General features: G+C 43.4%; 1 protein-coding gene across 6 annotated transcripts in view; it reads right to left on the bottom strand.

Moving 5' to 3' along the window:
- Positions 1-26,181, bottom strand: part of camk2g2 (calcium/calmodulin-dependent protein kinase (CaM kinase) II gamma 2) — a 450,178-nt gene that overhangs the window by 112,387 nt on the left and 311,610 nt on the right. For all 6 annotated transcript variants that reach the window (XM_073025628.1, XM_073025630.1, XM_073025629.1 and 3 more), the window contains exons 7-9: positions 24,467-24,569; positions 13,328-13,411; positions 7,745-7,839 (exon numbers count right to left, since the gene is read on the bottom strand). In XM_073025628.1, coding sequence (XP_072881729.1) covers positions 7,745-7,839; positions 13,328-13,411; positions 24,467-24,569 — 282 coding nt within the window. The remainder of the gene's footprint in view (positions 1-7,744; positions 7,840-13,327; positions 13,412-24,466; positions 24,570-26,181) is intronic.

The raw sequence follows: 26,181 nt of genomic DNA, 5'->3' as shown, positions 1-26,181 counted from the left end.
TCCTCCTCTCAGCTACTGTTGGGAGGCCTGTATATAACTACCATCAATGTCCTTTTACCCTTGCAGGTTCTTAACTCAACCCACAAGGATTCAACATCTTCTGATCCTATGTCACATCTTTCTACTGACTTGATGCCATCCTTTATCAATAGAGACACACAACCCCCTCTGCCTACCTTCCTATCCCTCCGATGTAATGTGTAACCTTAGACCAAACACAACCATCCTTCAGCAACGATTCAGTGATGGCCACAACATCATATCTTGCAATTTGTAATAGTGCAAGAAGATCATACACCTTATTTCTTATACTATGCGCATTTAGATACAACACCTTGAATACTGTATTTGCTATCCTTTCTGATTCTGCATCCCTGATGATTGGATACTCAGCCTGTTGGCTGCAACTAAGTCCCATCACCTGCCTGCTCTTCCTGGCAGTCTGATTGCACACTATCTTTACTTTTTTACCATCTGTCCTATCCTGAGTCCTTTCACTGTGGTTCCCACCGCCCTGCCAAATTAGTTTAAATCCTCCCCAACAGCTCTAACAAACCTGCCCATGAGAATGTTGGTCACTTTTGAACAGGAGAGATCCCCCAGAAGAAGATCCCAATGATCCAGGAAACTGAAGCCCTGTCCCCTGCACCAGCTTCTCAGCCACACATCTATCTGCCAAATCATCCTGTTTCTACCCTCACTGGTGCATGGCACAGGTAGCAATCCAGAAATTACTACCTGGGAGGTCCTGCTTCTCAGCTTTCTACCTAGCTCTCTGAATTCTCTTTTCAGGATCTCATTACTTTTCCTTCCTATGTCATTGGTACCAATACGTATCAAGACATCTGGCTGTTCCCCCTCCCTCTTCAAAATGTTGTGGACGTGATCTGAGACATCCCTGACCCTGGCACCTGGGAGGCAACATACCATCCGGGTGTCCCGTTATTGTCCAAGAATCTCCTGTCTGTTCCCCTCACTATCGAGCCCCTATCACTACCACTCCCTCCTTCTCTCTCTTTCCCTTCTGTACCATGGACTCATGCTCAGTGCCTGTAACCATAAGAATTAGGCCATTCTGCTCTTCGAGTCTGCTCTGCCATTCCATCATGGCTGATTTATTTTCCCTCTCAACCCCATTCTCCAGCTTTCTCCTCATGACCTTTGACACCCTTACTAATCAAGAACCTATCAAACTCTGCTTTAAATATACCAAATGTCCTGGCCTCCACAGCAATTCGTGCCAATGAATTCCACAGATTCATCACCCTCTGGCTAAACAAATGTCTCCTCATCCTTATTCTAAAGAGATGTCCTTCTATCCTGAGGCTGCGTCCCCTGGCTCTAGACTACACCACCACAGCAAGCATCCCCTCCACATCCACTCTATCTTGGCCTTTCAATATTTGCTTGATTTAAATAACAACTGCCATCATCCTTCTAAACTCCAGATAAAACAAGCCCAGAGCCATCAAACACTCCTTACAATATACATTAACCCTCTCATTTTTGAAATTATTTTTGTAAATCTCCTCTGGACTCTCTCCAGTACCAACACATCTTTTCTTAGATAAGGGGCATTCTGACCTGCATTCCATCCTTGCTCTTATATTGAAATGAATGGTAACATTGTACTTGCCTTCCGAAAAATGAGGGAAGTGCAGGACAGATATATTTCAAATAAGAAGATATTTTCAAAGGGAAGAAGGATAACTGAAACTGAAAGGATAACATGGCTGACAACTGAAATTAGAGCCAAAGTAAAAGCAAAAGAGAAGGCAGACAAGGAAACCAGAGCTAGTGGGAGGATAGAGGATTGGGGAAGCTTTAAAAAAAATTGCAGAAGGAAACTAAGAAGGTCATTCAGAAGGAAAAGATGAATTATGAGAGGAAGCTGGTGATTAATAGCAAAGAAGATACTAAAAGCTTTTTTTAAGTATATAAAGGGTAAAAAGAGAGTCGAAGTTAGATATAGGACCAATAGAAAATGATGCTGGAGATACTGTAGTGAGAGATGCAGAGATAGCAGAGGAATTGAATGCATATTATGCATCAGTCTTTACAGTGGAAGATGTCTGCAGTATACCGGACATTCAAGAGTGTCAAAGAAGTGAAGTTTATGCAGTGAAAATTACGACTGAGAAGGTGCTCAAGAAGCTTAATAGTCTGAGGGTGGATAAATCTCCTGGACCTGATGAAATGCATCCTTGGGTCCTGAAGGAAGTACCTGGAGAGATTGCAGAGGCATTAACAATGATCTTTCAAGAATCGATAGATTCTGGCATTGTACCAGATGACTGGGAAATTGCAAATGTTTCTCCGCTATTTAAGAAGGGTGGAAGGCAGCAGAAAGGAAACTATAGACCTGTTAGCCTGATATCAGTGGTTGGGAAGTTATTGGAATCGATTGTTAGGGATGAGATTACGGAGTACCTGGAAGCACATGACAAGATAGGCCAAAGCCAGCTTGGTTTCCTGAAAGGAAAATTCTGCCTGAGAAATCTACTGCAATACTTTGAGGAAATAACAAGCAGGGTAGACAAAGGAGATGCAGTAGATGTAGTGTACTTGGATTTTCAGAAGGCCTTTGACAAGGTGCCGCACATGAGGCTGCTTAGCAAGATAAGAGCCCATGGAATTACAGGAGAGTTACTAGTGTGGGTGCAGCATTGGCTGATTGGCAGAAAACAGAGAGTGGGATAAAGGGATCTTATTCTGGCTGGCTGCCGGTTACCAGTGGAGTTCCACAGGGGTCGGTGTTGGGACCGCTGCTTTTTATGATGTATGTCAATGACTTGGACTATGGGATTATTGGATTTGTGGCTAAATTTGGTGATGGTACAAAGATAGGTGGAGGAGCAGGTAGTGTTGAGGAAACAGAGTGCCTGCAGAGAGATTTGAATAGTTTATGGGAATGGGTAAAGAAGTGGCAAATGAAATACAATGTTGGAAAATGTATGGTCATGCACTTTGGTGGAAGAAATAAATGGGCAGACTAATATTTAGATGAGGAGAGAATTCAAAATGCAGAGATGTAAAGGGACTTGGGAGTCCTTGTGCAGGATACCCTGAAGGTTAACCTCCAGGTTGAGTCGGTTGTGAAGAAGGTGAATGCAATGTTGGCATTCATTTCTAGAGTTTTAGAATATAAGAGCAGGGATGTGATGTTGAGGCTCTATAAGGCATTTGTGAGATGACACTTGGAGTATTGTGTACAGTTTTGAGCTCCTTATTTTAGCAAGGATATACTGACATTGGAGAGAGTTCGGAGAAGATTCATGAGAATGATTCCAGGAATGAAAGGGTTACCGTATGAAGAACGACTGACAGCTCTGGGGCTGTATTCCCTGGAGTACAGGAGAATGAGGGGGGATCTCATAGAAACATTCTGAATGTTAACAGGCCTGAACAGATTAGATATGACAAAGTTATTTCCCATGGTAGGGGAGTCTAGGACAAGAGGGCATGTCTTCAGGATTGAAGGACATCCATTTAGAAGAGAGAAATGGAGAAATTATTTAGTCGGAGGGTTGTAAATCTGTGGAATTTGTTGCCATGAGCAGCTGTGGAGGCCAAGTCATTGGGTGCATTTAAGGCAGAGATAGATAGGTTCTTGATTAGCCAGGGTATCAAAGGGTATGGGGAGAAGGCAGGGGAGTGGGGATGACTGGAAGAATTGAATCGGCCCAAGATTACATGGTGGACCAGACTCAATGGGCCGAATGGCCTGCTTCTGTTCCTATATCTTATGGTCTTGTGGTCTTACCACCAACTGAACCTGCAAATTAACGTTCAGAAAATCCTGCACAAGGACTTCCATTCTTTGTCTTATCTGCCCACCCAGTCCAGTCCCTTCCTACCTACATCCATGACAGTTCACATACTCTGAATCTTTACAATGATTTCACGTTCCCTGGTTGCATCATCTTATTTTTACAATGGGTATCCAGTCCCTATACACCTCCATGCCCCAGCAGAAAGGCCTCAAAGCTCTCCATTTCTTTCTGGACACCAGACCCAACCAGTTCCCCTCCACCACCACTCTCCTCTGCCTAGCAGAACCTGTCCTCTCTCTAAATAATTTCTCCTTTGTCTCCTCCCACTTCCTTCACACAAAATGTGTAGCCATGAGCACTTGCACAGGTCCCAGCTATACCAGCCTATTTGTCAGCTACATGGAACACTCTATGTTCCAAGCCTACACTGGCGACCGTACTGCACTTTCCTACGCTTCATTGACAACTGCATTGGTGCTGCTTCCTGCAACCGTGCTGAACTTGTCCACCTCATCCACTTTGACTCCAACTTCCACCCTGCCCTCAAATTTACCTGGTCTTTTTCCAACACCTCCCTCCCCTTTCTCAATCTTGCTGTCGCTATCCCTGGAGACAGCTTATCTCATAATGTCTATTTCAAACCCACGGACTCTCACAGCTACCTGGACTATATCTCCTCCCACCCTGTTACTTGTAAAAAAAATCATCCCCTTCTCTCAATTTTTCCGTCTCCACTGCATTTGCTCTCAGGATGAGGCTTTTTATTCCAGAATGAAGGAGATTTTCTCCTTCTTCAAAGAAAGGAGCTTCCCTTCCTCCACAATCAATGCTGCTATCAACCACATCTCTTCCATTTCACACATATCTGCTCTCACCCCATGCTCCCGCCACCCTACGAGGGACAGGGTTCCCCTTGTCCTCATCTTCCACCCCACCAGCCTCTGTAATTTCCAACAGGACCCCACCACCAAGCACATCTGTCCCTCCCCCCTCCCACTTTCTGCTTTCCACAGGGATCACTCCCTATGCAACTACTTTGCCCATTCATCCCTCCCCACTGATTTCCCTCCTAGCATTTATCTTTGCAAGCAGAACAAGTGCTACACCTGCCCCTACACCTCCTCCCTCACTATTATTCAGGGCCCCAAACAGTCCTTTCAGGTGAGGCGTCACTTCACCTGTGAGTCTGTTGGGTCATATACTGTGTCCGGTGCTCCAGGTGTAGTCTCCGGTATATCGGTGAGACTCAGCGTAGATTGGGAGACTGCTTCACTGAACACCTCTGCCAGAAAAAGTGGGATCTCCCAGTGGCCACCGATTTTAATTCCACTTCCCATTCCAATATGTAAATCAATGGCCTCCTCTACTATTGCTCATCCCTCCACTTCAGGTTTCACCTATCACCTTGTGTTTCTCTCTCCCCTCCCCCCCACCTTTTAATTCTATTCCTCAGCTATTTTTCTCCAGTCCTGCAGAAGAGTCTCGGCCCGAAATGTCGACTATACTCTTTTCCATAGAAGCTGCCTGGCCTGCTGAGTTCGTCCAGCATTTTATGTGTGTTGCAAGGGCTCACAAGTCCCTTTTCTCCTCTAATTTTTGAAGTCTCTCCCTGTTTAGTGTCTAGTGTTTAGGCCTTTATTCCTTTTACAAAAATGCATGACCATACACTTCTCTACACTAAATTCCATCAGACACTTCTTTGCCCCATTACCCTGATCTGTCCAAATCCTTCTGCAAATTTCCTGCTTCCTCAGTACTATTGATTTTTAATGATCGTTACTAATGCCTTCACAATTTCTTCAGCTACCTCTTTCAGAACCCTGGGGTGTACACCATCTGGTCTACGGGACTTATCTACCTTCAGACTTTTCAGTTTCCCAAGCACCTTCTCCTTAGTAATAGCAACTACACTTACTTCTGCCCCTGACACTCTCAAATTTCTGCCACACTGCTAGTGTCTTCCACAGTGAAGACTGATACAAAGTACTTACTCAACTTGCCTGCCTTTTCTTTGTCCCCATTACTGCCTCTCCACCGTTATTTTCCAGCCATCTGGTATGCACTCTCACCCCTCGTTTATCTTTATATATCTGAAAAAACTTCTGGTATCTTCTTTTATATTATTGGCTTTCTTACCTTCATATTTTATCTTTTCTCTCTTTATGGATTTTTTTTAGTTGCCCTCTATTGGTTTTTGAAAGTTTCCCAAACCTCTAACTTCCAGCTAATTTTTGCTCTATTACATGCCTTCTGTTTTGCTTTTCCACTGTTTCGGATGGCTTCTTCCCTTCTGCAATGAGAGTTCTGAATGGACAATGAACCTCATTATTTTCGCTCTCTTTTTGCAATAATTACTTAAAATAAGATTTTAAGATATATTTCCGGTTGTAATTTATATTGCATTTTATGTATTGCACTGACCCACTGCAGCAAACAACAAAATTCATAACATGTGTCAGTGATAACAATCTTGATTTTGATTCACCAAACAGGCAGTAAACTAGAAAGGAAAATCACTGAACTAAATTGTTTAAGAAGTTTAGAGTGCAAATGTGTTTTTTTTATTTTAGAGGTACAATGTGGAAAAGGCCTTCCGGCCCAACAAGCCGCGCCATCCAGCAACCACCAGTTTAACCCTAGCCTCATCAGAGGACAATTTACAATGACCAATTATCCTACTAAATCTTTGAACTGTGGGAGGAAACTGGAGCACCCAGAGGAAATCCATGTGGTCATGGAGAAAACATACAAACTCCTTATAGACAGTAGCGGCATTGAACTCTGAACTCCAGCTGCAATAGTGTCGTGCTAACCGCTATGCTATCGTGGCACCCCATGGATTTATGAGCTAAAAGCAAAGGCTTAAATATTATAAACTGAGAAATTAGAGAAAAACATTTTGAATAGCTATATGATTTTGAAATATTCTCTTATAAACGGCAATCCACAGGCATTGACTGTTTGATCCTCTCCATAGATGCTGCCTGACCTGCTGAGTTCCTCCAGCATTTTGTGAGAGTTAATCCATAGATAGAATACCTTTCTTGGCTCGGGAGGTAGTTAGTGAGCAATACTGTTGTCTTAATAGACTATTAAAATCATAGTTGCACTTCATACAGCAATGTTTACTATGAGGATGAATGTTTTCTGTGGATGACATTGGAAAACATGCTTCCAGTAAAGAAACACTGACAGCAACATTTAATATTTAAATGCATATGTGGACTGTAGAAGTTGTTGAGGAAATCGATCTATTAAAGCATTGAGTATTCAAGATTCAAAATTCAGATTTATTTATCATGTGTACATCGAGACATACAATGAAATGCATCATTTGCGTTAACAACCAAACGCCTGAGGATATACTGAGGGCAGCCCGCAAGTGTTGCCGCACACTCTGACACCAACATAGCATGCCCACAATGCTCAAAGTTCAGAGTTCAAAGTAGATATCTGTCACCATATACTACTCTGAATTTCATTTTCTTGCAGGCATTCACAGCAAAACAAAGAAATACAACCGTATGAATGAAATACTACAAAGCCTGACAAACAACCAATGTGCAAAGCAAGATGAACTGTGCAAATAAAAATAATAAACAAACAAACAAATAAATAATACAGAGAACATGAGTTGTAGAATCCTGGATATCGAGTCCATGGGTTGTGGAATCAGGTCTGTGTTGAGGTGAGTGCTGAGGCAGCAGAACAACACTGAACACAACAAGCAACAAAACAACAACAGCAAAACACACACACACACACACACACACACACACACACACACACACACACACACACACACACACACACACACACACACACACACACACACACACACACACACACACACACACACACACACACACACACACACACACACACACACACACTTCCAACACTAGGATGGGCCCCTCACCATAATGATCACCACAATTTCTGGCTTGTTCCCAAACTCTAATTGTACTTACATCATAAGCACCAGCCTTGATTTGTTGATAAAGCTTATGCTGGTCCTCATCCCAGAAGGGAGGGTAGCCAACTAGTAATATGTAGAGGATGACTCCTGAAACACAAGAAGTGAGAAATTGAATATGAATTAATCCACTAGATAAAAAGTCTTCCATCTTATTGTTTCCCTGCAATGCATTTTTTCTGTAGCTGTTACACTTTATTCTGCAGTCTGTTATTGTTTTGCTCTGTTTTGCCTCAATGCATTGTGCTGGCATTGGGGAGGGCCCAGAGGAGGTTCACAAGGAAGATCCCGGTAGTGAAAGGGTTAACAGATGAAGAGCGGTTGATGGCTCTGGGCCTGTACTCACTGGAGCTTAGAAGAATGAGGGGTTCTCATTGAAACCTATAGACTATTAAAGGCCTAGAGGATGCTTCCTATAGTGGGGGACCCTAGGACCAGAGGTTTTGGAACCACAATGCTATCATTCATTTTGAGAAGGTTGGATTATAAAAGCAACGATACAATGCTGAGGCTCTCTAAGAAATTAATCAGAGTATACAGAGTATTGTAAGCAGCTTTAGGTACCATATCTAAGGAAATGTGTGCTGGCATTGGAGAGGGTCCAGAGAAGCTTCAGGAGAATGATCATGAGAATGAAAGGGTTAATGTATGAGGAGTGTTGGATGGCTCGGGGTCTTTACTCACAGGAGTTTAGAAAAAGGTGGGGGGGTGGGTTCATTGAAACTACAGAATACTGAAGTGCCTCGATAGAATGGACATGGAGAGGATATTTCCAAAAGTGGAGGAGTCTAGGACCAGAGGACACAGCCTCAGAATAGAAAGACCACCCTTTAGAACTGTGAAGGAGATGAATTTTTTATAGCCAGAGGGTGGTAAATCTGTGGAATTAGAGACACCTGTGGAGGTTAAGTCATTGGGTATATTTAAAGTGGAGGGTGATAGGTTCTTAGTAAAGATGTCAAAGTTTACATGGAGAAGACATGAGAATGGTATTGAAAGGGAAAATAAATCAGCCATGATGAAATGGTGGAGCAGACTCCAATGGCCAAATGGCCTAATTCTGCTCCTATGACTTATGATAATGATTTGAATAGTGTGAAGTGTGTGCAAGAGAAATTTCCATCCAGTCATGCTATTAGGGAACACTGGATCACCATGGAATTTCTAACATTATCCAATGAGCTGGTTAAGAACTATCACAAGTAGCCAGCATGTTTGTAAGCGGACAATCTCTCAAGCCCACAGGTCCATGACTAGAGAAAAGATTTTGGATTCTGGTCTTGGACACTCTACATCAGGGGTTCCCAACCTGGGCTCCACATATCCTTTGGTTAATGGTAGGGGTCCATGGCATAAAAAAGGTTGGGAACCCTTGATCTAGGTCCATGACTAGAGTGAACACCAAGTTTCCAATAACATTTAATTATTTTTAAGCAGGTGTAAACCAAATGCATGAGAAACATAAAAATATTGCAGCCACTTGCAGTTGTATGAGACATTGGTGAGGCTGCAGTTGGGGTATAGTGTAGCTTTGGTCACTATACTGTACAAAAGATGTTACTAAACTAAAAAGAGTGGACAAAGTGGCTTTCCGCAGTGATCTCTCCCTCCATGATTCCTTTGTCCATTCATCCCTTTCCATTAATCTCTCTCCTGGCACTTATACCTGCAAGCTGCCCGTTCACCTCCTCCCTCGTCCCAAACAGTCCTTACAGATGAGGCAACACTTCACCCGCTGATCTGTTGTGTCCAATACTCCCAATACAACCTCATCTACAAACTGGGGGACCACTTCATTGAGCACCTCTGCTCCATCCACCAAAAGCAGAACTTTCCAACCCACCAGGCTTCACCCATCACCTTCTAGCCATCCTTCCCTCCCCCCACCTCTTTAAACTGGTATCTTACCCCTTCCTTTTCAGTCCTGAAGAAATGCCTTAGACCAAAATGTTGACTGTTTATTCATCTCTATTGATGGTGTCTGACCTGAGGAGTTCCTCCAGCATTTTATGCATGCTGCTCTGGATTTCCACCATCTGCAGAATCTCCTGAGTTTATGAGTACACAAAGGACTTATAAGGATCTTGCAAGGACTTGAGAGGGGACTGATTTTACAGGGAGAGGTTGGACAGACTTGGATTTGGAGTGTAAGAGACTGAGAGGTGATCTTACAAAGATGTATATGGTCATGAAGGTCATAGACAGGGTGAAAGAACATAGCCTTTTCCCCACGGAGGAGGAGCTAAAAACACAAGGAATTAGGTTTAAGATCAGGTGTGAAAGATTTAAAGGGAACATCGAGGGGCAGCTTCTTCATGCAAAGAATGGTACATATTTGGAATCAGCTGCCAGATATAATGGTTGAGGAGGGCACATTAGCAACATCTAAAAGCCATTGAGGCAAGTTCATAGGATCAGAGAGGTTTAGAGTGTCATGGGCCAAATGCAGGCAGATGGTCACACAGTCACCATGGACATATTGGGCTGAAGGACCTGTTTCTGAGCTGTCTGACTCCATGTTGGACACTGGAAGGAAGACTGGAAAGTGCTAGGAACACTCAGGCCGGAGCAGTGGAGGATAGAAAAATAACCACGCCAATCACCAAAAGTTATTGGTTTCCAGTTCTGTCTCACCTGCTGAGTATTCCCAGCTTTTCCTGTTTTTTGCTCTATTATCAACATTTCCACCATTCTCCAGCCACGAAGATGAACACTGGTAAAGGTGCACATAACAGAACCAGCAATGGATCTCCGAGCTTCTCAAGCTCATTCAATAAACTCACAGCCTTGCCACCAGACACCTGCCTCTTCTCAAATTCCCCTCATCTCTTTCCAGTCCAACCATCTACCTCAACTTTGACTATCTGCCTCCACTTCATTCAAGAGAAGAGATTTCCAAGGATTCTGAGAGAAGTTGTTCCTCACCTCAATCCTCTCAGTCCTCTGCCTCCAAATCTTTTTTGACTGAAGCCCCACTTGCTTGTGGTCCAAAAGAACTTTCATGTTCCTCACCGCCTTGCTCCAGTAAATGCCCAAAGACATCAAGAAGTTGGGTCTGTCCCAGGGATTCGGGTAGCCAGGAGCAGCCCTTCAGCTGGGCAGCCAACACACCAAGTATATTTTTATCCATTTTAATGAAAAAAATATTGAAGTGATTTAGTTAGAAAGACTCACAGATTTGTGTAATCATTAGTGCATCCCCATTTTACCCTAGGCAAGGAGAACAGCCATGAAATCACTGAATGGTGAAGGTTCTAAGGATGACACTAAAAGAGACAGTGTCATTGAGAGTGAAGATGGTTGTCAGGATTTATAGAGGGTTCTTGTTCATCTGATTGAGTGAGCCGAGGAATGGCAAATGGAGTTTAATTCAGATGAGAAGAAAGTGTTGCATTTGGGGAGAAAAACTAGGGTAGGAGTTTCATAGTGAACAACTGGGCCTGAAGTATTGCAGAACAGAGGAGCACAACTACATGACATGGTTCTCTGAAAGTGGCCCTGCAGATAAACAGGGTGGTGACACACTGCCCTTCAATAGTCAGGGCAAGGTTGGATGTTCATGCTGCAGTTGTACAAGACGTTGGTGAGGCTGCATTTGGAATATTGTTTCAGGTCTGGTCGCCCTGCTATAGTAAAGATGCCATTAAGCTGGAAAGAGTGCAGAGGAGATTTACAAGGATGTTGCTGAGACTCGAGGGACTGAGTTATAGAGAGAGGTTGTGCAGTTCGGAACAATTTATCATTGGAGTGTAGAAACATAGAAACATAGAAAATAGGTGCAGGAGTAGGCCATTCGGCCCTTTGAGCCTGCACCGCCATTCAGTATGATCATGGCTGATCATCCAACTCAGAACCCTGTACCTGCTTTCTCTCCATACCCTGATCCCTTTAGCCACAAGGGCCATATCTAACTTCCTCAATGAACCGGCCTCAACTGTTTCCTGTGGCAAAGAATTCCACCGATTCACCACTCTCTGTGTGAAGAAGTTTTTCCTCATCTCGGTCCTAAAAGGCTTCCCCTTTATCCTTAAACTGTGACCCCTCGTTCTGGGCTTCCCCAACATCGGAAACAATCTTCCTGCATCTAGCCTGTTCAATCCCTTTAGAATTTTATACGTTTCAATAAGATCCCCCCTCAATCTTCTAAATTCCAGTGAGTATAAGCCTAGTCGATCCCGTCTTTCTTCATATGAAAGTCCTGCCATCCCAGGAATCAATCTGGTGAACCTTCTTTGTACTCCCTCTATGGCAAGAATGTCTTTCCTCAGATTAGGGGACCAAAACTGCACATAATATTCTAGGTGCGGTCTCACCAAGGCCTTGTACAACTGCAGTAGAACCTCCCTGCTCCTGTACTCAAATCCTTTTGCTATGAATGCCAACATACCATTTGCCTTTTTCACCGCCTGCTGTACCTGCATGCCCACCTTCAATGACTGGTGTACAATGACACCCAGGTCTCGTTGCATCTCCCCTTTTCCTAATCAGCTACTGTTCGGATAATAATCTGTTTCCCTGTTCTTGCAACCAAAGTGGATAACCTCACATTTATTCACATTAAATTGCATCTGCCATGAATTTGCCCACTCACCTAACCTATCCAAGTCACCCTGCATCCTCTTAGCATCCTCCTCACAGCTAACACCGCCACCCAGCTTCGTGTCATCCGCAAACTTGGAGATGCTGCATTTAATTCCCTCGTCTAAATCATTAATATATATTGTAAACAACTGGGGTCCCAGCACTGAGCCTTGCGGTACCCCACTAGTCACTGCCTGCCATTCTGAAAAGGTCCCGTTTACTCCCACTCTTTGCTTCCTGTCTGCCAACCAATTCTCTATCCACATCAATACCATACCCCCAATACCGTGTGCTTTAAGTTTGCACACTAATCTCCTGTGTGGGACCTTGTCAAAAGCCTTTTGAAAATCTAATTATACCACATCCACTGGCTCTCCCCTATCCACTCTACTAGTTACATCTTCAAAAAATTCTATAAGATTCGTCAGACATGGTTTTCCTTTCACAAATCCATGCTGACTTTGTCCGATGATTTCACCTCGAATGAGGTGAATGAGGTGACTTTATAGAGGTGTATATAATAACAAGATGCACAGATGGGTGAATGTGCAGTTGTTTTCCCAGGGTTGGGGAATCAAGAATTAGGGGGCATAGGCTTAAGGTGAGAGGGCAAAGAGATATAATAGGAACCTGAAGGACCACCTCTTTACTCAGAAGATGGTCAGTGTATGAATAAGCTGCCAGAGGAAATGGTTGAGGCAGATACACTAACAACATTTCAAAGACACTTGCGCTGGTATATAGACAAGAAGTTTTAGAGCAGGGGTTCCTCTCGGTTAATGGGAGGGATCCATGAAATTTAAAAAGGTTGGAACCCCTGGTTTAGAGGATATGGGACAAACACAGGGAAATGAAACTAGCTTAGATGGGAATCTTGGCCAACTTGTATCAGACGGGTCGAAGGGCTGGTATCTGTGTTATATACCTCTACAACTGAATTCTTCCTCATGTCTCTGCACCCTCTAGTTCATTCATAACAAGTCACTTCACCACTTACCACATGCCCAGATGTCAACTGGTTTTCCATACGGATCTTTCCTTAAAACCTCTGGGGAAAGGTATCCAGGAGTCCCCGCAAACCCTACAGGAGATTGACAAAAAGATCAAACATGTGATGTTACTGGCTGACATTTTACATCTGCTCTTACAACCAATTCACTCTCTGAGCTGAATGCAGTGGCAAAGTCAAAATAAATTTACCGAAGTGCATATACAGTGTACTACCCTTGAATCCAGGGATCAACTCTTGCCCTTGGGTGACTGAGTGGTGTAGCTTGTAGGGCTCTTTGTTATCACCTTAGGGGATCTGTCCTAGGCCCAGCACACGAATGTCATTATGATGAGAGCATGGCAGTGCCTCCACTTTCTTCGTAGTTTGTGAAGATTTAGCATGCCATCTAAAACTTTGACAAACTTCTATGGAAGTGTGGTGGAGAGTAACTGACAGGTTGCTCCATGGCTTGGTATGGAAACACCAATGCCCTTGAATGGAAAAGCCTACAAAAAGTAATGGATATAGCCCTCCCCAGCATTCAGTACACCTTATATTTACTGTGATTGTCCACAAGAAAACAAATCTTCTTTTGGTGACAGAAATGTACTTTGATAATAAATTTACTTTGAACTCTAAACTTGCTGCTTCATGACCTCAAGGTCCTAAATCCAATCCTGATCTCAGCTGCTGGAAGGCGTGGGGTTCACATATACTTCCATTTCTGCTGGGTACCGCAGATGCCTCCACAGACACTTGTGGCAATGAATTCCACAAATTCCTCCACTCTCTGGATAAAGACATTCCTGCTCATCTCTGTTCTAAAGGGATACTCTTGTGTTCTGATTCTGTGGCCCCTGGCCCTAGATTACCCCACTATTGAATTAAGTCAGCTTTACCAAAGCACTCGGCGTTAGACACAAGAATTCTGTTCTCCTTGCTACTTTCGGTGAGTATTTAAGCCCTGATTAGTTAGCTGGGGGACGATAAGAAGCAGTATCAAGAAGAAGGCTCCTTCCCTACATTTGACCTGATGGGGGCTCGAGTCAGTCTTGGACTCCTGAAGGTAATTCTGTCTCACCTGTAATCCACTGAGCCATCAACTCTGATGGATCCATCCTGCTAGCAGGACAAGATGCATCAAGGGGAAGTGATGGTGGAACCTGCTTCGTTCTCTGTAAGGTAAGACTATGTCAGGCTGTTGCTTTTCACCTCTGGTGCTGATGCCCCCACTATCCAAGCCATGCTCTTTTCTCACTACTACCATTGCGAAGGAGATAGAGGAGCCTTGGGTCCCACACCATCCAGTCAGGAACAGTTATCACCATCAGGCTCCTGAACCAGTGTGAGTAACTTCACTCACCTCAACTCTGAATTGACACCACAACATACAGACTCACTTTCAAAGACTCTACAACTCAAGTTCTCAATATTTTTGTTATTTGCACAATTTGTCTTCTTTTGCACATTGGTTGTTTGTCAGTCTTGGTTTATATATAGTTTTCATCAATAGTTTGCTGTGAGACTAATGAACACCCTGCCACCACTGAGGTCTTTTCACCAGGATAATAAGCTGCTTACTATTTACCTGTGCTGCACACTACATGCACTTTGAATGATATCTTATTAACTTATTTGTGGTAATATTTTGTTTTACGTACTCTGTGTGATATATGTTTTGTGGATACACTGTGGTCCAGAGGACATTGTTTCATTTGTTTGAATATATCTACAGTCAGATGACAATGAAATTGAATTCTATTGTATTTCTTTATTTTAAGTATGTACTGTAAATGACAGCAAGAAAATGAATCTCAGGGTAGTGTATGGTGGGATTATACATACTTTTATTATATAGTTACTTTGACTGTGGGACAGCTGTCCTAATGTAGACACCTAGCCCGCAGTGCCCTTGACAAGAACTTGCCAGGGAGTCACTTTGCTGTGTCTAATTTCAGCATTTAGGTCAATGACAGGTGATCAGATCAGTTTAAACATTGCAGTAAAGATACAAATGAGTGAGTTAAGTGTCAACCACATGGACTGGGTCTGGAGTCACGTGTAGACCAGATAATGATTTAACAGTTCCTCCCCTGAAGGTCTTCTCACTAAGATGGAATCTAGCTACCAGTTGGTGGCTTCTAGTAGCTTCACTTAAGCCGTTGTGAAATTATCTGCGTCTTTCTCTGGCATCAATGACTGAATTCAGAGAAACAAAATCCGCTTTGCAAGAGATTCTGCTGCAGAACTGTTGTGACAAGGAAAGAAGCATTAAATTAAATGTTTATCTGACAACTAGTTCAAATCTAGTTAATTAAACTGAGATGAAAGACTTCCATTTATCTTGTGGTTTATCACATGTCACAAGCACCTCAAGCACTGAATTACTCTGCTGTGCCGAGTTTGGTGTTGGATCAGCAAAGACTGTACTCACTGTGCAGATAGCAAAATCTTCAAGACCACCAGTGAGCTGATTGGGGATTTGGGGCAATTCTGATCTGTGGATATCCAGCTATTTCTAAACATTGATTTAAGAAGCCAACCTGTAACCAGGGTGGAAGAGATCTTGGTTTGATGGCTCATGGTGCCACAGACAGTGTAGTCTTCCCTTACCACAACATGGCAGTGTTGCTCTGAGTTTCTTCATTAAGATGTGGTTCCGGATGACGATGGCAGGTTCTTCGCTTGTGAAGATCAGGAGGGATGAAGAGTGCTCAGGAGCCATATAACCATATAAACAATTACAGCACGGAAACAGGCCACCTCGGCCCTTCTAGTCTGTGCCGAACACTTACTCTCACCTAGTCCCAACTACCTGCACTCAGCCCATAACCCTCCATTCCTTTCCTGTCCATATACCTATCCAATTTTATTTTAAATGACAATATCAAACCTGCATCTACCACTTCTACTGGAAGCTCGTTCCACACAGCTACCACTCTCTGAGTAAAGAAATTCCCCCTCGTGTTACCCCTAAACTTTTGCCCCCTAACTCTCAACTCATGTCCTCGTTTGAATCTCCCCTACTCTCAATGGAAAAAGCCTATCAACGTCAACTCTATCTATCCCCCTCATAATTTTAAATACCTCTATCATGTCCCCCCCTCAACCTTCGATGCTCCAAAGAATAAAGACCTAACTTGTTCAACCTTTCTCTGTAACTTAGGTGCTGAAACCCAGGTAACATTCTAGTAAATGTCCTCTGTACTCTCTCTATTTTGTTGACATCTTTCCTATAATTCGGTGACCGAATTTGGCCTCACCAATGCCTTGTACAATTTTAACATTACATCCCAACTCCTATACTCAATGCTCTGATTTATAAAGGCCAGCTTTCTTCACCATCCTATCCACATGAGATTCCACCTTCGGGGAACTCTGCACCATTATTCCTAATTCACTCTGTTCTACTGCATTCCTCAGTGCCCTACCATTTACCATGTATTTACCATGGCATGATCATTGGTGGCTATAGTGGCCAAGTCTGGATCTGCAGACTGTGGAGCAACAGGGATACAGGAACAGCTGGGATGTGGGCACTTGGGTAGTAGGTTCCTTCCTGCGTCTCCTCTTCTCCTCAGCAGTCGCTCTTCTGGATTCCTCAAAATCCTTGGCTGCTCCATAGATCAGTGTTCTCCAGCAGTCTCTGTCACAAGCCATCTGCTGTCACTCATTGACCACCATATTTGCCTGAGAGAACTGCTGCTGTTTAAGTTGGTCTTTGTACCCTTTGTGCGGAGCACTACAATCTCTCTTGCCCTGAGAGAGTTTTCCGTAGAGGTCTGCTTTCGGTAACCTGGAGTTGTCCATGCAGGACGCGTGGCCTGACTAGTGAAGCTGCCTGAGCAGCAAAGTGTCTTCAGTGCTTGGGAGTTGAGCCTTCTCCAGGACCCCGTTGTTGGAGCCACAATCCTGACGGCTGATACCCATGATGGAGCAGAGGCAGCGCTGATGGAAGCGCTCGAGCAACTGGACTTGCTTGCAGTACAAGACCCAGGCTTCAGAGCTGTATTGCAGTGTTGTGATGACAGCAGCCGTGTACACCAGGAGCTTTGTGGACAGACACAGTTGCTGGTTCTTCCACACATGCTTCTGGAGGTGCCCAAGGCACTGCTGGCTCTGGCAGGTTGATTGTCAATGTCCTTTACTACTGTAGCGTCGTTGGAGAGGATGTTGTCCAGGCTGGTGATGAGAGGGTGGTTGCCAATGGTGATCCGAGGCGGGTTGTAAGCACATGGGGGCTTCTGATGGAGGATCATTGTTTTCTTCAGACTGACCATTAACCAAAAGCCTTTGCAGCCTTGACAAACTTAGTGACTGTAGCCTGTAGCATATCCTCTGTGTGTGTGTGTGTGTGTGTGTGTGTGTGTGTGTGTGTGTGTGTGTGTGAGAAGAGCACAGTCATGCGCATATAGTGGTTCCAACTGACACTCCACAACCAGTGTTCCTGATCTTCATTCCTTATCTGAATCCCAAGTATACCAGGAAATGATCAGAATGGAATCACAGCTATCTTACTCATCAATAGTTTTTCAAGATTCAAGATTGTTTAACATCATTTCCATACAAAAATGTAAAGAAGAATATAAAGCATGGGTACAGCACAAAACCCCCACAAAAGATAAAGAACACAAACAACAATTAAAAAACACACAACAAATCTAAGTACATAAGATAGCCTATATACATCGACTGATTTTACGTCATGAAGTGATGCTAGGCTGTACCGAAAGTGACTGACAGGAAATAATAAAGTTGTGGTGGAGTTAGCGGGTGGATGTGTTGATCAGCATTATTTCATTAGGAGCTTGAAGAGATTTGGTATGTCAACAAATACACTCAAAAACTTCGATAGATGTACCATGGAGAGCATTCTGACGGGCTGGGTTTGTGGGGGGGGGGGGGGCGCTACTGCACAGGACCAAAAGAAGCTGCAGAAGGCTGTAAATTTAGTCAGCTCCATCTTGGGTACTAGCCTACAAAGTACTCAGGACATCTTCAAGGAGTGGTGTCTCAGAAAGGAAGCCCTTTTTAAGGAACTTCAGCACCCAGGGCATGCCCTTTTCTCATTGTTACCATCAGGTAGGAGATACAGAAACCTGAAGGCACACACTCAGTGATTCAGGAACAGCTTCTTCCCCTCTGCTATCTGATTCCTAAATGGACATGAACCCTTGAACATTACCTCACTTTTTAAATATATATTATTTCTGTTTTGCACAATATTTAATCTATTCAATATATGTATACATAATTGATAGATTTATTTGTTATCATTATTATTTTTTCTTCTATATTATGTATTATTGCATTGAACTGCTGCTAAGTTAACAAATTTCACAACACATGCCGGTGATAATAAACCTGATTCAGATTCTGCTTGGTGAAACTGACTGTTTTTGAGTCTGGTGGTCTTGATGAGGATGCTATGTAGCCTCCTCCCTGATGGGATTGGGACAAACAAACCATGAGCAGGGTGGATGAGATCCTTCACGATGTTAGTATATACAGACACCAACATAAAGGGTGCTGTGAGTGGTGTAAGTTCTGAAGTTGATAACCACCTCCTTTGTCTTGTAGATATGAAGGAAGAGGTTATTTGCTGGAACGAGGCTTTGAGCTCTTTCACCTCCTCTCTGTAGGCCGTCTCATCATTGTTGGTGCTCAGCCCACAGAGCAATTCACAGCGGGAATGGCCAACAGAAACAATGAATCAAGGAAGAAGGTTTTTAGAAAAACTTGATAGATGGTAACATAAGAGACTGCAGATGTTGGAATCTGGAGCTTAGAGGGAAATGGGCCAAATGCTTTCATATACATCTTGGTCAGCAGGGCAAGGATGGGCCAAAGGGCCTTTTCCATGCTGGACCACTTTATGGCTCTTTGCAGCAACAGACAAGATGCTGGAGGAACTCAGCTGGCCAGGCAGCATCCATGGAGGGAAATGGACAGTCAACGTTTCAGGTGGAGACCCATCAGCTGTCAGATCCGAATGAAGGGTCTCATAGATGCTGCCTGATCTGCAGAGTCCCTCCAGCATCTTGATAAAAAGCTCAGTCCAAAAGAGTTTGTAGGAAGGTGTGGGGCATGAGAAACCAGATGGTGGTAAAGTTCTAAGGTTCAAATTAAGTTTATTATTGAAGTATGTATGTGTCAGCATGTACTAGCCTGAGACTCATTTTCCTGCAGGCATTCAAAGTAAGTACAAAGGAACACAATAGAACCAATGAAAAACTATAAAGACTGACAAACAACCAAAGTGCAGAAGTAATGGGAAGGAATGCTGGAGACTTGTCTACAGATGATTGGCTGGAAAAGGGACCAGTTTGTAAGCTAAGGTGGGCAGGAACTAGAAACAGGAAAGACCCAACTGGGCCATCAGGTCTTGAGCATCCTGGTTCATGGGACACAACTGCCACTCCACCAGAACACTGGGATGAAAGTTCAACACAAAGCAGTACACAAGGCCAATTATGGGTAAGAAAATTTGCCTGGCATCTCGGAGTGACCTGCTTCCTTCCTTGCAGCCAAGGACTGACAGTTGTATCCTTAACATCCCCAGTTGAGATCTTCTCATTCATCCCAGACACAAGAAGTCAGAGCAAGAACCATTGTAATCTGCAGGGCCCAGAACTCCAGGAGGAAATCTCTGCTATACTAAGATTTTAATTATGAATTTAATTAGTATTAATGCTTAAAATTTCAGATACAATAATTTTCAGATAGAATAAACCTGCTAGCTCTGGGTCAAAAAAACATAAGGATGTCATTCTATTAGCATACGAATTAGGATGTTTATAGGAATGATTTCAAATTTATTTTATTTTATTTAAAGATCTGGAACCTTAACATGCCTTTTCCAGCCCAACAAGCCCACATCATTCAATTGCATCCATGAGACTGATTAACCCACTAACTTGTACACCAGTGGGAACTCAAGCACCTGAAGGAAACCCACGTGGTCTGGAGAGAATGTGTAAACTCCTTACAGACAGTGGCAGGGATTGAACCCGGGTTGCTGGCGTTGTAAAGCATTATCCGAACCACTTGACTACAGGAACCACTCTTAGACTATCTGTTCTATAACACTCTGCCATTCACAATGAGAAGTCCTACCCTCATTTAATTACCCACAATGCAATACACTGCACTCGGGAGGAGTGTGGGCTTGCTAGTTATCACCATCCATAAGATCCCCTCCTTCTTTCTCTCAGGGTTGGGGAATCAACCATGAAAGCACAGATTTAGAGTCAGAGGGGAGAGGTTTAATAGGAACCTGAAGGGCAACATAAACACGAGAAAATCTGTAGATAGCGGAAACCCAGAACAACATATACAGAACACTGGAAGAACTCAGCAGGTCTTTGAAAATAAATAAACGGTTGAGGTCTCAAGCTGAGACCCTTCCTCAGGGCTGAAGAGTGTCCTGACAAAGGGTCATCAGAGATTAGCTGGTAAATGGAATGAGTTGCCAGAGAAGGAGGTTGAAGAGGCTCTTGACAGGTACGTGTGTGAATATGAAAGGTTTAGACCAGGGGTCCCCAATATCTTTTATGCCATGCACCGACACAATTAAGCAATGAGTCCATGGACAATAGGTTGGGAACCCCTGGTTTAGAGGGATATGGGCCAAATATGGGCGAGTGGGACTGACTTAGATGGTCATCTTAGTTGGCATGGACAAGGTGTGCTGAAGAGCCTGTTTCTGTGCTGTATGAGCCTATAAGTACAAGCTACTGAGGAAAAATGGTGACAATTGACTAATTAGCTCCAGTTTGGTTGGCAAATGTACTCTACAACAGTCTAACACATAGAGATGATTCAGGCTTCCTTTCCACTAACATACTGAATTTCTAACAGGAAGATCAAGAGAAGTGTTGCAGTTTGCAGGCTGTCTACTCATGACACTACAGGGTGCAAGTGTATGCTTTCAATTTACTTAAGCAGCACTTATCTCTTCCACATTGCTTGCAACCTTGTTAATATAATTATTTTACCTGACAAAAGACTAACTGGGTATTTTAGCTGCAAGGTATTCAGATGTTGGCAAACACAGCTGGACTTACATCTAGTGCAGACCAGAGAGGATGGATGTGGGTCAAGGCAGAAATAATTTAACTATGTATTCACACAGGTCCAGAAGATTTAGGAACAGAATTAGGCCATTTGGCCATCGAGTCCGCTTCACCATTCCATCATGGCTGATTTATTGCCCCTCTCAATGGCCAGTCTCCTTTTCCTGTAATCTTGGATGCCCTTGCTAATCAAGAACCTATCAAACTCTGCTTTAAATATACTCAATGATTGGTCCTTTACATCCCCTTGTGGCAATGAATTTCACAGATTCACCACACTCTAGCGAAAGAAGTTCCTAAACACTGGATGCTGGAAATCCAGAGCAACACACACAAGACACTGGAGGAACTCAGCAGGTCAGGCAACATCTATGGAAATGAATAAACTATTAAAGTTTCAGGCTGAGACCCTTCTTTTGCCTCAGGATGGAGGAGCAATACCTCATATTCAGTCTGAGTAGCCTTCAACTTGATTTCATGAACATTAGTTTCTCCTTCTAGTAATTTCCCCCCCCCCCTTCCCTTCTTCTATTTCTCAGTCTGGCCTCTTACCTCTTCTCCTCACCTGCCTATCACCTCCCCCAGTGCCCTTCCTCTTCCATTTCCCCTATTTTCCACTCTCCTCTCTAATCAGATTCCTTCCTCTCCATCTGTTTATCTCCCCCACCCACCTGGCTTCACCAATTGCCTTCTTGCCAGTCCTCCTCCCCCCCCACCACTTTTTTATTCTGGCATTTTCCCCCTTTCCTTTCCACTCCTGAAGATGCTGCCTGACCTGCTGAGTTCCTCCAGCATTTGGTGTGTGTTGCTAAAGAAATTCTTCCTCACCACTATTCTAAAGGGACACCCTTCTATCCTGAAGCTGTGTCTTTTGGTCCTAGACTCCCTCACTGTAAGAAACACCCTCTCCACATCCACTCTGTCCAGGTCTTTCAATATTCAATAGGTTTCAATGAGATTCCCTCATTGAATCTCAGTACAGGCCCAGGGCCATCAAATGCTTCTCAAATGTTGACCCTTTCAATTCTGGTATCATTCTCATGAACCTCCTCATGGCCCTCTCCAATGCCAACATATCCTTTCTTAGATAAAGAGGCCAAAATTGCTCACAGTACTCCAAGTGCGGTCTGACCATTGCCTTATAAAGCCTCAGTATTACATCCTTGCTTTTATATTCTAGTCCTCTTAATAACCTAAGACATAGGAGCAGAATTAGGCCATTTGGCCCATTGTGTTTTTCTGCCATTCCATCATTAACTAAATCCCATTCTCTTGCCTTCTCCACAGAACCTTTGATGCTCTTACTAATTAAGAACCTATCTATGTACCCAATGACTTGGCCTCCACAGCCACCTGTGACAATGAATTCCACAGATTTACTAGCCTCTGGCTAAAGAAATTCCTTCTCATTTCTTGATCTAAAGGGATGTTCTTCAATTCTGAAACTGCCCCCTCTGGTCCAAGTCCACTCCCAATATAGGAAACATCTGCTTTATCTAGGCCTTTCAGTATTCAATAGGTTTCAATGAGATCCTCTCCCCATTCTTCTAAACTTCAGTGTGTATAAGTCCAGAGCATTGAAACGCTCCCTGTATGTTAACCCTTTCAATCTTGTGAATGGTATTTATATGTATCGTGTCTGTTTCTATGCAATGCATTGGTTTACATGTAACGCAATGTGTCTGTTTATATGTGACGAGTCTGTTTATATATTAAGCGCCTGTTTATATGCGACGTCTGTTTACATGCGACATGTCTGTTCGTATGCGACATGTCTGTTTGTATGCAATGTGTCTGTTCATATGCGACGTGTCTGTTTATATGCGATGTGTCTGTGATGCTGCTTCAGGTAAGATTTTCACTGCACCTGTGCATATGAAATAACTTGACTTTCAAAGCTCCTTGACTCAAAATGAACAAAAATAAACTTTACGCTGTCACTTTCTTTTGACTGGAACTGATGGTATTTGTGTCAATGACTGTTCCTGAATTATGGGTTAGATCAGGTGGCACTGCTTTCTGTCACAAGATAGACTGAGATTCTTTCCCTGCAGTCAGTTTATAGCAAGATTCTTATTGATGAAAACCATGCCGTGTATCACTCAAAATGCTGGAGGAACTCAGCAGGTCAGGCAGCATCTATGCAGGGGAATAAACTGTGAACATTTCAGATCAAGGCCTTTCATTATTCCTGTCCATAGATGCTGCCCGACCTGCTGAGTTCCTCCATCACTTTGTGTGCGTTGCTCTGGATTTCCAGCATCTGCAGAATCTCTTGGTTTACTAAACTAAGGATGCTGAAATGGTGATTTATTCATTCATTTTGTGATCTGAGATCTTTGTAGAACAACCCTCCTGCGATTCATTGACTATTTGGTAAATAGGGATCTTACACTCAGTGGCCATTTTATTAGTTGCCTCCTATATCTAATAGAGTGGCCACTGAGTGTACGTTTGTGGTCTTCTGCTACTGTAGTCCATCCACTTCAAGGTTTGACGTGTTGTGCATTTGGAGATGCTCTTCTGCACATCACTGTTGTAACACGTGGCTATTTCAGTTATTGTCACCGTCCTGTCAGTCTGACCATTCTCCTCTGCTCTCTCTCATTTAACGAGGTGTTCTTACCCACAGAAATGCCACTCACTAGATTTTTTTCCCTCTGTTTTTCATACCGCTCTCTGTAAACTTTAGATACCAGTGTGTGAAAATCCCAGGAAATAAGTAGTTTCTGAGATACTCAAACCACCCCATCTGGCACCAACAATCATTCAACAATCAAAGTCACTTAGATCACATTTCTTCTTCATTCTGATGTTTGGTCTGAACAACTGAACCTCTTGACAATGTCGGTGTGCTTTTATACATTGAGGTGCTGTCACCTGATTGGCTGATTAGGTCTTGGCATTTAAAAGCAGGTGTACAGGTATACCTAATAAAGTGGCCGCTGAGCGTAAAGTGCCACAAACACTTTTTACATCATAAAAGTGACGGAAGCTGCACCATACCTTATGCTCAAAGACATTCTGATAGATTTTACATGTAGTTGTAACAAGTAATTCAGGAACTTACCAAACCATGCCTGCTGATCACCTTGAACTTCGATCGCCAATCCAAAGTCAGCTAGCTTCACGGCTGCATTTTTGCATTTACTTGCAAGCAGCAAGTTCTCTGGCTTCAGGAGTGGAAACAATCAGAGAGGTGATTATGGGCAAAGCAAAGCACAACACTGGAACGGTGACACTTTAGAAGCATTGGTCAGTAATTAAGTTTGCTTCTAATGGCTCAGTCTCTGCCATTGTTGGTTATGTAGGTTTAGTCAATGCCCTGTTTCTATCTGATCTTCTGTATTAAATGTTTTAGAACATAGAACATAGATCACTATTACTTTGATAGTGAAAATGGTCAAAATGATGGGAATTTTCAACTAATTGGTGTCCTGATGCCAGTATGATGGTTCAGCAAATGTAGGGACCAGATCATAGAAAACATGGCAGCCCTCAGCAAAACACCCAGTCAGTAACATTGAGACAACTAACAAACCCGCACCAGGAAGCACAGCTGTAGCACATCTGCACAGAACTGGAAACAGACTCAAGACTGTATCAATTGAAGCTCATAGAAACATAGAAAATAGGTGCAGGAGTAGGCTATTCGGCCCTTTGAGCCTGCACCGCCATTCAGTATGATCATGGCTGATCATCCAACTCAGAACCCTGTACCTGCTTTCTCTCCATACCCCCTGATCCCTTTAGCCACAAGGGCCATATCTAACTTCCTCAATGAACCGGCCTCAACTGTTTCCTGTGGCAGAGAATTCCACAGATTCACCACTCTCTGTGTGAAGAAGTTTTTCCTCATCTCGGTCCTAAAAGGCTTCCCCTTTATCCTTAAACAGTGACTCCTCGTTCTGAACTTCCCCAACATCAGAAACAATCTTCCTGCATCTAGCCTGTCCAATCCCTTTAGAATTTTATACGTTTCAATAAGATCCCCCCTCGATGTTCTAAATTCCAGTGAGTATAAGCCTAGTCGATCCAGTCTTTCTTCATATGAAAGTCCTGCCATCCCAGGAATCAATCTAGTGAACCTTCACTGTACTCCCTCTATGGCAAGAATGTCTTTCCTCAGATTAGGGGACCAAAACTGCACACAATATTCTAGGTGCGGTCTCATCAAGGCCTTCTACAACTGCAGTAGAATCTCCCTGCTCCTGTATTCAAATCCTTTTGTTATGAATGCCAACATACCATTTGCCTTTTTCACTGCCTGCTGTACCTGCATGCCCACCTTCAATGACTGGTGTACAATGACACCCAGGTCTCGTTGCATCTCCCCTTTTCCTAATCGGCCACTGTTCGGATAATAATCTGTTTTCCTGTTCTTGCAACCAAAGTGGATAACTTCACATTTATCCACACTAAATTGCATCTGCCATGAATTTGCCCACTCACCTAACCTATCCAAGTCACCCTGCATCCTCTTAGCATCCTCCTCACAGCTAACACCGCCGCCCAGCTTCGTGTAACTTGGAGATGCTGCATTTAATTCCCTCGTCTAAATCATTAATATATATTGTAAACAACTGGGGTCCCAGCACTGAGCCTTGCGGTACCCCACTAGTCACTGCCTGCCATTCTGAAAAGATCCCGTTTACTCCCACTCTTTGCTTCTTGTCTGCCAACCAATTCTCTATCCACATCAATACCATACCCCTAATACCATGTGCTTTAAGTTTGCACACTAATCTCCTGTGTGGGATCTTGTCAAAAGCCTTTTGAAAATCT

This window comes from Hemitrygon akajei, chromosome 21 (assembly GCF_048418815.1).
Source record: "Hemitrygon akajei chromosome 21, sHemAka1.3, whole genome shotgun sequence".
NCBI lineage: Eukaryota > Metazoa > Chordata > Chondrichthyes > Myliobatiformes > Dasyatidae > Hemitrygon > Hemitrygon akajei.
The sequence above is the reverse complement of the archived record's forward strand: the minus strand, read 5'-3'. Positions and strand labels throughout refer to the sequence as shown.